This window comes from Hemiscyllium ocellatum, chromosome 5 (genome assembly GCF_020745735.1).
Source record: "Hemiscyllium ocellatum isolate sHemOce1 chromosome 5, sHemOce1.pat.X.cur, whole genome shotgun sequence".
In the NCBI taxonomy this organism is placed as follows: domain Eukaryota; kingdom Metazoa; phylum Chordata; class Chondrichthyes; order Orectolobiformes; family Hemiscylliidae; genus Hemiscyllium; species Hemiscyllium ocellatum.
In genome coordinates, this window is record NC_083405.1 from 79,856,925 (window position 1) to 79,870,002 (window position 13,078).

Below are 13,078 nucleotides of genomic sequence, written 5' to 3' on the forward strand. Positions count from 1 at the left end.
CTAGAAACACTCCCATTATGGTATCCAGGATGATTTCTTGGTTCAAGCTTTTCCTCTGATCTTCCTTTGCAATAATATCACCCAAGAAGAAATTACCCTGAATCTATCCGTATTATTTCTCATTTGCATGAAGGTACAAATCCCTGCCACAGCAAAAGGAATTTCAATTTTCATATTCTGCAGCCAGCATGTTTATTGCATCGTCATTTATCATGTTTGTGAACCCAATTCTTTCCACTTATAATGCTTCCAATGCCAATGGCGACTGCTTTTTCTGCACAGTAAACTTATTTGGAGGTTTACCAGAGGCAACAGCAGATAGTAAGATGGGAACTAAGAATTGAAGTAGGGCACAATTTCTCACATCCAATTACTATCGGACAAGATTCCAGACTGAAATTTGGCTTGACATGTATCTTCTTTTATTTAGTGTGGTGGTCTTTCACTGAAACATAGGCACGTAATGCTGCAGGTTTGGTTTTAGCAATAAAACAAGATTATTAAACAAATCAAACTATTTACATATAATGCAATTTGAAAAATTTCAGAACACATGGCAAAATACATTCCAATCTATTCCAACATCATCACTCAAACACCAGAGAAAGTTCCCTCTTCGATCATAACTAGACGTTTGACTTAACTGTTTCTTCTAATTCCCAGTCCTGAGAGCTTTGTGGCCTCTACCTTGATTTTTCACACAACTAAGCTTAAACTTCTGGAACTTCAAGTAATCTCTTCAAGGTTTTAACCAAACACTTCTGATATGGAATTTTCAAACTAATACCATTATACGGGGATTACGTTTCCTAACTGTTCTAAATTAATTCCTTTCTCCAAGAGATCTGACCCCAGCCAGATCTTCTTCGTGATGCCCAAACATTTTTTTCAATCCCTGGGCTTTTTCTAAACTAAAATCAATGATTGAGCATTCTAAACAAGAAGAAAGCTAATACCTTTTAATATTTAAAAAGATTGCTCAGTCAGCCTCACCTCCAGAGGTCCCTCCAAGATCACAAAATAAAGCTTAAAAGTCCACGACGTTGCTTTGTAACTCTAGGCTATCATTATGGCAACCGATAGGAAGCCTTGGTAATCCATATAACTCTCAAAAGTTGGAAACCACATCCAAGATGAAATCCAGGTGCAGCTACATGCAGCAGATGCAGTATTATTGTTTAGATCTTTTTGTTGCAGTGCCCTAATTTCCATAATACACAGGAAAATCAGCCTTAATGTTTCATATTGATGTACTGTGTTTGAACTCAGTTCTCCAGTTTTTGTCAAATGTTTTGCAGATCTGTATTGTTTATTGTCTTCCAGGTAAAGGTGATCTAATTGGTGCAAATCTTGCAAATAAAGACCAAGTTATCAAAACCAATTCAGACGTTAAAGCTCTAACCTACTGCGACCTGCAATGTATTAATCTGAAAGGTCTCTATGAGGTGCTGGAGCTCTACCCAGAATATTCTCATAAATTCAAGGAAGACATTCATCATAATCTCACTTATAACCTCAGAGAGGGTCATGAAAGTGATGTAAGTACAGTAGTGTTGCTCATTGTATTTCTACTGACATTAAGGTACCATTGAAATTCAGACATATTCAAAATAATTGTAAAATTTTAAGACACTTTACGGATTTTCAACTTGTGATTATAGCTTCAGGGTATTTCCTCCTGTAAATTAAAGCTACAATTTCCACCACAATGTTACTGTACATGACTTTTGCCAAAAAAATAACTTTGTGATATTTCCAAAGTGTTTCTGCTGTGGCAGAATTTTGTGTTTTTTTGTTTGGCGTTATTAGCTCCACAGAATATTTATACACAAATCAACATGTTTATCAAAACAGGTTTGAATGCCACTTTTGTTTCCTCAATTTACTTGTTTTTCTTTCCCCTCCTGAAATAATCCGTTTATGTGTAAGGCAACCCAATTTACGATCATCCATTACAAGTGCTTGTCGTTATGAATGCGATCCCATTCATGGTTGTAATTTCAAAGACTAACATGCAAATATTTCCTGTACTTGCAAATAGCTGCTTTATGTATTTTTTTGCTGCAAGAAAAGCAAGCCTATTCCATCGAGTCCAGGCATCATCCTGGTGAGTCCACATTATGGAAGGATGTGATTGAACTGGCGAGATTGTAGAGGAGATTTTACCAGGATGTTGCTGCAGAGTTTTAGTTCTGAAGAAAAATTGAATAGACTTCTTTTTGTGGAATAGAGGAGACTGAGGGATGACTTGACTGAGAATTTTCAACTTACGAGGGGCATAGATAGAGTAAATGAGAAAAACTTTTCCCATTTTTGAAAACACCAGTGACTGGAGTGGGATGGGGGTTTAGATTCAATTTAGGGGGCAGAAGCTTTTGTGGGAATATGAGTAAAGATTATTTCACTGATGGGAATCTGGAATTCATTACCTGTAAGGGTGTTAGAAGCAGAAACTCTCATCACATTTGAGAAGTATTCCGATTTGCATTTATGATGCTAAGACATACAAGACGACAGGACAGTTGCTAGAAAATGGGATTAGACTAGTCAAGAGATTATTTTCGACAGGTACAGAATTGATTGACGATAGGGCCTTTTTCTGTGTTGTAGACCACTATGATTCTACAACACGGGTTTGAATTCCACCATGGGTAGAGGCTGAAATGCAAATTCAATAAAACGCTAGTTCAGTAATAGCCACATAACCATTGTTAACTGTCATAAAAACCTATCTGATTCATTCAAGTCTTTAGAGAAGGGAATTTGATGTCCTTACCTGGACATGCCTACATATGACTTCAGACCCACAACAATCTGGTTGAACCTTTACTATCCTCTGGACAATAAGGGATAAGCAATAAGTGCTGATCTTGCCAGAGGTGTCCACATCCCAAGAACGAATTTTTTAAAAGGCAGGTAATATTCTGATGTTTTTGATTTTATTATAAAAATATATACCACCAATCACAGAGAAAAACATAAATTGAAGAAATAGTATTTTCCCAAAACCCATCAATAATGTATTAGATTAGACTTACAGTGTGGAAACAGGCCCTTCGGCCCAACAAGTCCACACCGACCCGCCGAAGCGAAACCCACCCATACCCCTACATTACCCCTTACCTAACACTACGGGCAATTTAGCATGGCCAATTCACCTGACCCGCACATCTTTGGACTGTGGGAGGAAACCGGAGCACCCGGAGGAAACCCACGCAGACACGGGGAGAACGTGCAAACTCCACACAGTCAGTCGCCTGAGTCGGGAATTGAACCCGGGTCTTCAGGCGCTGTGAGGCAGCAGTGCTAACCACTGTGCCACCGTGCCGCCCTATTATTGAACATTAAAAATATATTTTTTTTAAAAAGCACTCTATGATCTCCATGTTTGTTGGAACCCTTTCAGCACTCTCCTGTTCAATTTCTCACGGTTCTGTAATGTACCTTCAGTATTTGTGGGATTGTAAAACATCAATTTCTGCTGTGGCCACTGTTCTAACCTGCAACATATCTAATAACCATAGCAATTCCAGAATACAAAGCAAAAACAAATGTAGTCAGAAACTTAATCTTAATCTAACCCAGACCATTGAAAAAATACTGAACAAGACCAGAGTAAACAGCTTTGAAAGAAAGAAACATTAGTTCTCAGGATATTCTCAGTTATATCTTTTTATGCTTTATTTTTGTTTGCTAATAAGCTTGATGCTTCCCAGACATGTCTAATTAAGCTGTATGATAAATAAGATCCACAATTATTGTAACCTTCCAGGATCAAAATTATTGGAATTGTGCTTAGGTATTTTGAGTTCAGTCAATCACCCTCAGGATAATTTCCAACAAGGTTATGAAGCAGAATTCTGCCATGACCAAATTCTAGCATTTTATTTAAAAAGTCAATTTGCAAGAAAAGGAACATTACTGTATTAGTAAAGGTAAAATTGAGTTGACTCAGATCTCCCTCTCCCCTCTGTTAAAGATTTGTGCAATGATTTGTACTCAGCCCAGATGCCAGCTCACTGAGCAGAAAGACAGTGTCAGAGAGAGAGAGAGATGGTGGTTACTGAGTGTGAATTCACCTGACTTGAGTTCTCCATCTCCAATTTCTACTTGCTAAATTCCAATATATGTATTTGACCCTTCCCTGAACATTATCCTAATACTATTCTGCTTTGGTTATTGTAATCCCCACCTTTAGACTAATGCTCACTCCTAAACTCTCTGTGTCATATACAAACACTAGCAATTGTAAGCCATCCAATTCTTATGTTTTGCACTTAGTGGGAGAGGATGGCGTGAAGGTAATATCACTGGTGGAATTGGCCTGTACACTCCTACTTTCTGGTTTCCTCCCTTTTGAATAAAAGTGTTACATTTCCTATCCTCCAATCGAATGGGGCCATCCCTGAATCAAGGGAGTTTTGGAAAATTAAATGAATGATTCAATTATGTCGCTAGCCACTTCCTTTTAAGATTCTAGGATGAAGTCCACCAGGATACTCAATACCACTTCTCTAATGATTGTCATTTCCAGAATTCCTGCTTCCTTTAGTTCTAGTTGAGACTTTAATATGTTTGGCCCCTTTTATTAATAAGGCTCTCACAACTGTAATTCAAATGAAGAAGAAATGGCAAGACAGAAGCTGAAATGAGGAAAGAAGCTTTTGGGATTAAATAATGAGTTGCCATATTCATAGAGGAGGAAGAGCGAAATATATCAACATTAAGAAACAATTACTATTAACACATTACCAGCATTCACAATGTTCCAGCTCGGCTGTGTACAGCTGCAGCATATCCAGCAGAATGTCACAGCAGAATCTAGTACAAACTATGCACTACAACAAACAGTCCGTGCACAACAACGTGAAAGGACAATGGGCCATTATTTAGGAGTGATAAAAATACTAGAGATGGTCAATCAACAGCTGTTTGACTAAAATTGACGTAGAGAGCCGTGACAGCATGATGTGGTAGAATCACTGGGGAAGAAGGGAAAGATTGTAGGTTAAAGTGAAATTGTTGAGGTGTTTGGGATCCATGTGGCTGGAAAGCTGGGTGTAGGGACCAGCACTGGAATAACAGCTGCAGCACTAACATGAAAGAAAAAATACTTATATTGTTTAAGAAGATTTGATTTCCTCCCATGTAGCATTGGATGGCAAGACGTTGACCCCAGAAATACAACATTCCTAAGGTGTTTTGCCATGTTGCATTCAAATATTTATGGCAAACTTGGAAGGATAACTGTTTAAACAGGAATCACTTAACATTCGAGTAAAATGCATAGTTGTCAGCTCAGCCTGGGAGAAGCCTTTGTATCTTCCATAAAGGAGTTGTACAAGCTGGACCTAACCATCACAGAGGAGAACAAAACAAATTCAGGGACCAGTTTCATTAAGAGTTTTCAAAATTTGTGTAAAATATATAAGGTGTTGTAGAGACTTGGAGTCATTTAGCATCAAATAGGCCCTTCAGCCCAACTCATCCATGCCAACTAGGTTTCCTAAACTAAACTAATCCCATATTCCTGCATTTCTTCCATATCATTCTAAACCTTTCCTATCCATGAACTGTTCAAATGTCTTTTGTAATTGTATCGGCCTCTACCACTTCCTCCGGCAGCTTGTTCGTTATATGTACCACCATCTACATGAACAAGTTACCCCAAGAGCCCTTTTAAATCACTCCCTCTCTCACCTTAAACCTATGCCCTCTAGTTTTGAACTCCCCTACCCTGGCGAAAAGACCTTGTCTATTCACCTTGTCTATGCCCCTCTGATTTTATAAACTGCTGTAAGGTCATCCCTCCGTCTCCTCCAGGGAAAAAAGTCCCAATCCATACAGCCTCTCTTTATAACCCAAATCTTCCAGTCTCAGTGTAAATCTTTTTTACATCCTTTCCGGCTTAATAACATATTTGCATTGGCAGAGCGACCAGGATTGTATGCTGTACTACAAAAGTGTTCACACTGCTCAATAAATTCAAGATCCTTTGCACAGTGTTGTTGGATTTATTGCAATCCAGATTTTGAAAATTGTGGTATGCCTTTCCTAAGTGATCAAAATAAATACAAAATTACAGCCCTGTTTCTTTTGGGCAACCTTCATTTTGAGAGTGCTATAAATGGAATGAGGGCTTTCCAGGCATGTCCAACGTAAATCAAACATCACAATGTCCTTTATGCTACATCTTTGCAGAAGTTGCCTTTGCTTTGAAAATACCAAGTAAGTGTTGATCTCAGTTGCTCTGGGACGCTCCATCCAGAGGAATTGTGAAATGTTTCATTGATAGCATTCAGAAAAGAGAATTTTGTCAGCACTGAACATTTTGTTGAACTATCCAGTTGACTTTGACTACAGAACCAGAGGACACTAAAAACAAAAGAAGCATCAGGCAAGATTAGAGATTACGACAAATGTGTTTCCCGGCACAGTGGAATAAGACCAAGACATAGGAGGAGAAGTAAACTATTTTTGTTCAGTAAGTCTGCTCTACCATTCAATATGATCATATCTTTTTCCCCATAACTAATTCCTGTACTGATTAAAAATCTATCTATCTTGGCTTTCAATATATTTAATGATCCAACCTCTATCGCCCTCTGTGATAAAGAATTCAACAGATTCACTATCCTCCTCGTCTTTATCTAAACAGAACAACCAAATTACTCTCAGATTATGCCCTCTGGCTTCCACACTCTCATAAGGGGAAACAATCTCTCCACAACTGTGCATCTACCATGCCAAGCTCCCTCAGAATCTTATATGTTTCAGTAAAGTCACCTCTTATTCTTCAAAACCCCAAGAACTATTAAGCTCAACTTACTCAACCTTTCCTCACAAGAAAATCTCTCCATACCCAGAAACAGCCTCGTGAGCCTTCTTGGGGCTGCCTCCAATACTTGTACATCTTTTCTTGGGACCAAACTATTCTCAAAATTCTAAGTGTGAGCTGATTAGTGTATTGCATAATCTTGGCAAGATCTCCTTTTTCTTTATACTGCATTCCCTTGAAAATAAAGAGCAACGTTTTGACTGCCTGCTGAATTTACATGCTGTAGTAAAAAATGAGGTCTGCAGATGCTGGAGATCACAGCTGCAAATGTGTTGCTGGTCAAAGCACAGCAGGTTAGGCAGCATCTCAGGAATAGAGAATTCGACGTTTCGAGCATAAGCCCTTCATCAGGAATAAGAGAGAGAGAGCCAAGCCGGCTGAGATAAAAGGTAGGGAGGAGGGACTAGGGGGAGGGGCGATGGAGGTGGGATAGGTGGAAGGAGGTCAAGGTGAGGGTGATAGGCCGGAGTGGGGTGGGGGCGGAGAGGTCAGGAAGAGGATTGCAGGTTAGGAGGGCGGTGCTGAGTTGAGGGAACCGACTGAGACAAGGTGGGGGGAGGGGAAATGAGGAAGCTGGAGAAATCTGAATTCATACCTTGTGGTTGGAGGGTTCCCAGGCGGAAGATGAGGCGCTCCTCCTCCAGCCGTCGTGTAGTTGTGTTCTGCCGGTGGAGGAGTCCAAGGACCTGCATGTCCTCGGTGGAGTGGGAGGGGGAGTTAAAGTGTTGAGCCACGGGGTGATTGGGTTGGTTGGTTCGGGCGGCCCAGAGGTGTTCTCTGAAGCGTTCCGCAAGTAAGCGGCCTGTCTCACCAATATAGAGGAGGCCACATCGGGTGCAGCGGATGCAATAGATGATGTGTGTGGAGGTACAGGTGAACTTGTGGCGGATATGGAAGGATCCCTTGGGGCCTTGGCGGGAAGTGAGTGTGGAGGTGTGGGCGCAAGTTTTACATTTCCTGCGGTTGCAGGGGAAGGTGCCGGGGGTGGAGGTTGGGTTGGTGGGGGGTGTGGATCTGACAAGGGAGTCACGAAGGGAGTGGTCCTTGCGGAACGCTGATAGGGGAGGGGAGGGAAATATATCCTTGGTGGTGGGGTCCGTTTGGAGGTGGCGGAAATGGCGGCGGATAATACGTTGTATGCGCAGGTTGGTGGGGTGGTAGGTGAGAACCAGTGGGGTTCTGTCTTGGTGGCGGTTGGAGGAGCGGGGCTCAAGGGCGGAGGAGCGGGAAGTGGAGGAGATGCGGTGGAGGGCATCGTCGATCACGTCTGGGGGGAATCTGCGGTCCTTGAAGAAGGAGGCCATCTGGGTTGTGCGGTGTTGGAATTGGTCCTCCTGGGAGCAGATGCGGCGGAGACGAAGGAATTGGGAATATGGGATGGCGTTTTTACAGGGGGCAGGGTGGGAGGAGGTGTAGTCCAGGTAGCTGTGGGAGTCATAAACCGACTGACTCCCACAGCTACCTGGACTACACCTCCTCCCACCCTGCCCCCTGTAAAAACGCCATCCCATATTCCCAATTCCTTCGTCTCCGCCGCATCTGCTCCCAGGAGGACCAATTCCAACACCGCACAACCCAGATGGCCTCCTTCTTCAAGGACCGCAGATTCCCCCCAGACGTGATCGACGATGCCCTCCACCGCATCTCCTCCACTTCCCGCTCCTCCGCCCTTGAGCCCCGCTCCTCCAACCGCCACCAAGACAGAACCCCACTGGTTCTCACCTACCACCCCACCAACCTGCGCATACAACGTATTATCCGCCGCCATTTCCGCCACCTCCAAACGGACCCCACCACCAAGGATATATTTCCCTCCCCTCCCCTATCAGCGTTCCGCAAGGACCACTCCCTTCGTGACTCCCTTGTCAGATCCACACCCCCCACCAACCCAACCTCCACCCCCGGCACCTTCCCCTGCAACCGCAGGAAATGTAAAACTTGCGCCCACACCTCCACACTCACTTCCCTCCAAGGCCCCAAGGGATCCTTCCATATCCGCCACAAGTTCACCTGTACCTCCACACACATCATCTATTGCATCCGCTGCACCCGATGTGGCCTCCTCTATATTGGTGAGACAGGCCGCTTACTTGCGGAACGCTTCAGAGAACACCTCTGGGCCGCCCGAACCAACCAACCCAATCACCCCGTGGCTCAACACTTTAACTCCCCCTCCCACTCCACCGAGGACATGCAGGTCCTTGGACTCCTCCACCGGCAGAACACAACTACACGACGGCTGGAGGAGGAGCGCCTCATCTTCCGCCTGGGAACCCTCCAACCACAAGGTATGAATTCAGATTTCTCCAGCTTCCTCATTTCCCCTCCCCCCACCTTGTCTCAGTCGGTTCCCTCAACTCAGCACCGCCCTCCTAACCTGCAATCCTCTTCCTGACCTCTCCGCCCCCACCCCACTCCGGCCTATCACCCTCACCTTGACCTCCTTCCACCTATCCCACCTCCATCGCCCCTCCCCCTAGTCCCTCCTCCCTACCTTTTATCTCAGCCGGCTTGGCTCTCTCTCTCTTATTCCTGATGAAGGGCTTATGCTCGAAACGTCGAATTCTCTATTCCTGCGAATTTACATGCTGATCATTTATGATTTAGGCATGAGGATCCCCAAATCCCTCTGTGATGCAGCTTTCTGTAATCTTTTTCCATTTGAATAATATTCTTCTATTCTTCCTGTCAAAGTGTATAATCTTCCATTTTCCCCCATTATATCCATCTGCCATGTTTTTGAGCAATCACTTCACCTGTCTATATCTCTCCTTCTCCCATCCCCCCACTTGCCTTCTGATCTATTTTTGTATCATCTGCAATTTTAATGACAATACCTTCACTTCCCTCATCTAAGTCACTAATATATTTTATCAATACTAATGGCACTCCAATAGTTGCAGGGTGCCATCCTGAAAATGCACCCCCCACCTCGTATTCCAACTCTCTAATTTGTCTCGAAGTTAGCCAATTTCTAGCTATCTGTGTTCAGCTGAATTGGAACATCATAAAAAAGGAATATAGACTCTCACTGCAATCCACTAGTCTGTGTTCCATCACTTAGGACCATCATCGACTAAGACCATTACATCCAGCAGTAACTGAGAATATTCAGGACTGCATTTGTTGTTAGTACCTGAAAGGATTGACTTCCATTGAAGATCAATTTGGCTCATCAGGATATAAAGGATATACTCTGGTAGGTGTTAGCCAGTGACTTTTAAGTAACAACTAATAGTAATATGTAGTTAATCTAACATATAGTCTGATGTCTCACAAGAGATTATCATGTAAGTCAGATTTGCTGCAACTAACTACCAAGCACAATGTAATAAACTCATTTTGTCATTGAGACCAAGTCCAGATTCTGTCAAAGACTATGTGGACATCCTTCCTCATTCAGTATCAATAATTTAGACTCATAGCAATCAGAATGATTAGTGGCAATGAATTTACCCAAGGTCTTTTAGACAGATTTGATGAACAAGATCACAACATTTGACAAGGTTCCTCATAGTAGGCTGGTCCAGTAGATTAAGTCGCATGAAATCAACAGTAAGTTTGCAAATTGGATACAAAATTGACTTGGTCATTGAAGACATTGAAAAGTTATGGGGGGTGGGGGGGAATGTTTTTCAGGCTGGAGATCACTGACGAGTGGTGTTCCATAAGGGACCTCAATTGTTTGTAATATATATAAATGACTTATATGAAAACGTAGTTCATTAAACATACCTTCTTTTGATTACATATCCTTCTATGATGATGAACCACCTTTGAAAGATGTAACTCAACTATTCCTTGGGTAATAGATGACTCATTTGAACCAGATATGACAGAGATCCTACAGGTTCATAACAATCTAACTAATACCAAATTTGACACTGGTATGAGTAATGTCTGAAATCAGTGAAGGAGAATGAAACTATAACCTTCTGCCATGATACAGGCAGCACACTGCTTAAGATTAAGGTCATGCTGAGAGTCCTCAGGAAATACAAACACCAATTTTATGTGGAGTAGTTATACACCATCAAAAACCAAAATTTCTCACTTCTGAGCAGAAAAGTATACTTTGCTCTTAAAATTCTACAGGATGTTGAACAATCTCAATCAGCTAAAAGAAAACACAGTGATCAACATAACTCTACTCAACTAGAATACTTCATAAAAATCTTCGGGTAAAAAATGAGGTCTGCAGATGCTGGAGATCACAGCTGAAAATGTGTTGCTGGTTAAAGCACAGCAGGTTAGGCAGCATCCAAGGAATAGGAAATTCGACGTTTCGGGCATAAGCCCTTCATCAGGAATGAGGAGAGTGTGCAAAGCAGGCTAAGATAAAAGGTAGGGAGGAGGGACTTGGGGGAGGGGCAATAGAGATGTGATAGGTGGAAGGAGGTCAAGGTGAGGGTGATAGGCCGGAGTGGGGTGGGGGCGGAGAGGTCAGGAAGATTGCAGGTTAGGAGGGCGGTGCTGAGTTGAGGGAACCGACTGAGACAAGATGGGGGGAGGGGAAATGAGGAAACTGGAGAAATCTGAGTTCATTCCTTGTGGTTGGAGGGTTCCCAGGCGGAAGATGAGGCACTCCTCCTCCAGCCGTCGTGTTGTTATGTTCTGCCGATGGAGGAGTCCAAGGATTTGCATGTCCTCGGTGGAGTGGGAGGGGGAGTTAAAGTGTTGAGCCACGGGGTGGTTAGGTTGGTTGGTCCGGGCGGCCCAGAGGTGTTCTCTGAAGCGTTCCGCAAGTAAGCGGCCCGTCTCCCCAATATAGAGGAGGCCACATCGGGTGCAGCGGATGCAATAGATGATGTGTGTGGAGGTACAGGTGAACTTGTGGTGGATATGGAAGGATCCCTCGGGGCCTTGGAGGGAAGTGAGGGAGGAGGTGTGGGCGCAAGTTTTACATTTCCTGCGGTTGCAGGGGAAGGTGCCGTGAGTGGAGGTTGGGTTGGTGGGGGGTGTGGACCTGACGAGGGAGTCACGATGGGAGTGGTCTTTGCGGAACGCTGATAGGGGAGGGGAGGGAAATATATCCCTGGTGGTGGGGTCCGTTTGGAGGTGGCGGAAATGACGGCGGATGATACGTTGTATCCGGAGGTTGGTGGGGTGGTAAGTGAGAACCAGTGGGGTTCTGTCTTGGTGGCGGTTGGAGGAGCGGGGCTCAAGGGCGGAGGAGCGGGAAGTGGAGGAGATGCGGTGGAGGGCATCGTCGATCACGTCTGGGGGGAATCTGCGGTCCTTGAAGAACGAGGCCATCTGGGCTGTGCGGTATTGGAACTGGTCCTCCTGGGAGCAGATGCGGCGGAAATGAAGGAATTGGGAATATGGGATGGAGTTTTTACAGGGGGCAGGTGGGAGGAGGCGTAGTCCAGGTAGCTGTGGGAGTCAGTCGGTTTATAGTAGATGTCTGTGTTGAGTCGGTCGCCCGAGATAGAAATGGAAAGGTCTAGGAAGGGGAGGGAGGAGTCTGAGACAGTCCAGGTGAATTTGAGGTCGGGATGGAAGGTGTTAGTAAAGTTGATGAACTGTTCAACCTCCTCGTGGGAGCACAAGGCAGCTCCGATACAGTCATCGATGTAGCGGAGGAAAAGGTGGGGGGTGGTGCCAGTGTAGTTGCGGAAGATGGACTGTTCCACATATCCTACGAAGAGACAGGCATAGCTGGGGCCCATGCGGGTGCCCATGGCAACTCCTTTAGTTTGGAGGAAGTGGGAGGATTGAAAAGAGAAGTTATTCAGGGTGAGGACCAGTTCAGTCAGTCGAAGGAGGGTGTCAGTGGAAGGGTACTGGTTGGTGCGGTGGGAAAGGAAGAAGCGGAGGGCTTTGAGTCCTTCGTGATGGGGGATGGAGGTGTACAGGGACTGGATGTCCATCGTGAAAATAAGGCGTTGGGGACCGGGGAAGCGAAAATCATGAAGGAGGTGGAGGGCGCGGGTGGTGTCCCGAACGTAGGTGGGGAGTTCTTGGACTAAAGGGGACAGAACCGTGTCGAGGTATGCGGAGATGAGTTCGGTGGAGCAGGAGCAGGCTGATTCAATGGGTCGGCCGGGGCAGTCAGGTTTGTGGATTTTGGGCAGGAGGTAGAAACGGGCGGTGCGGGGTTGTGGGACTATGAGGTTGGAGGCGGTGGATGGGAGATCCCCTGAGGTGATGAGGTTATGGATGGTCTGAGAGATGATGGTTTGGTGGTGGGAGGTGGGGTCGTGGTCAAGGGGGCGATAAGAGGAGGCGTCCGCGAGC

At 44.5% G+C, this 13,078-nt stretch overlaps 1 protein-coding gene across 1 annotated transcript in view; it reads left to right on the top strand.

Moving 5' to 3' along the window:
* The window catches only part of LOC132816083 (potassium voltage-gated channel subfamily H member 8-like), a 438,395-nt gene that overhangs the window by 366,087 nt on the left and 59,230 nt on the right, over positions 1-13,078 (top strand). Inside the window, exon 11 of the mRNA XM_060825513.1 lies at positions 1,324-1,538. Coding sequence (XP_060681496.1) covers positions 1,324-1,538 — 215 coding nt within the window. The remainder of the gene's footprint in view (positions 1-1,323; positions 1,539-13,078) is intronic.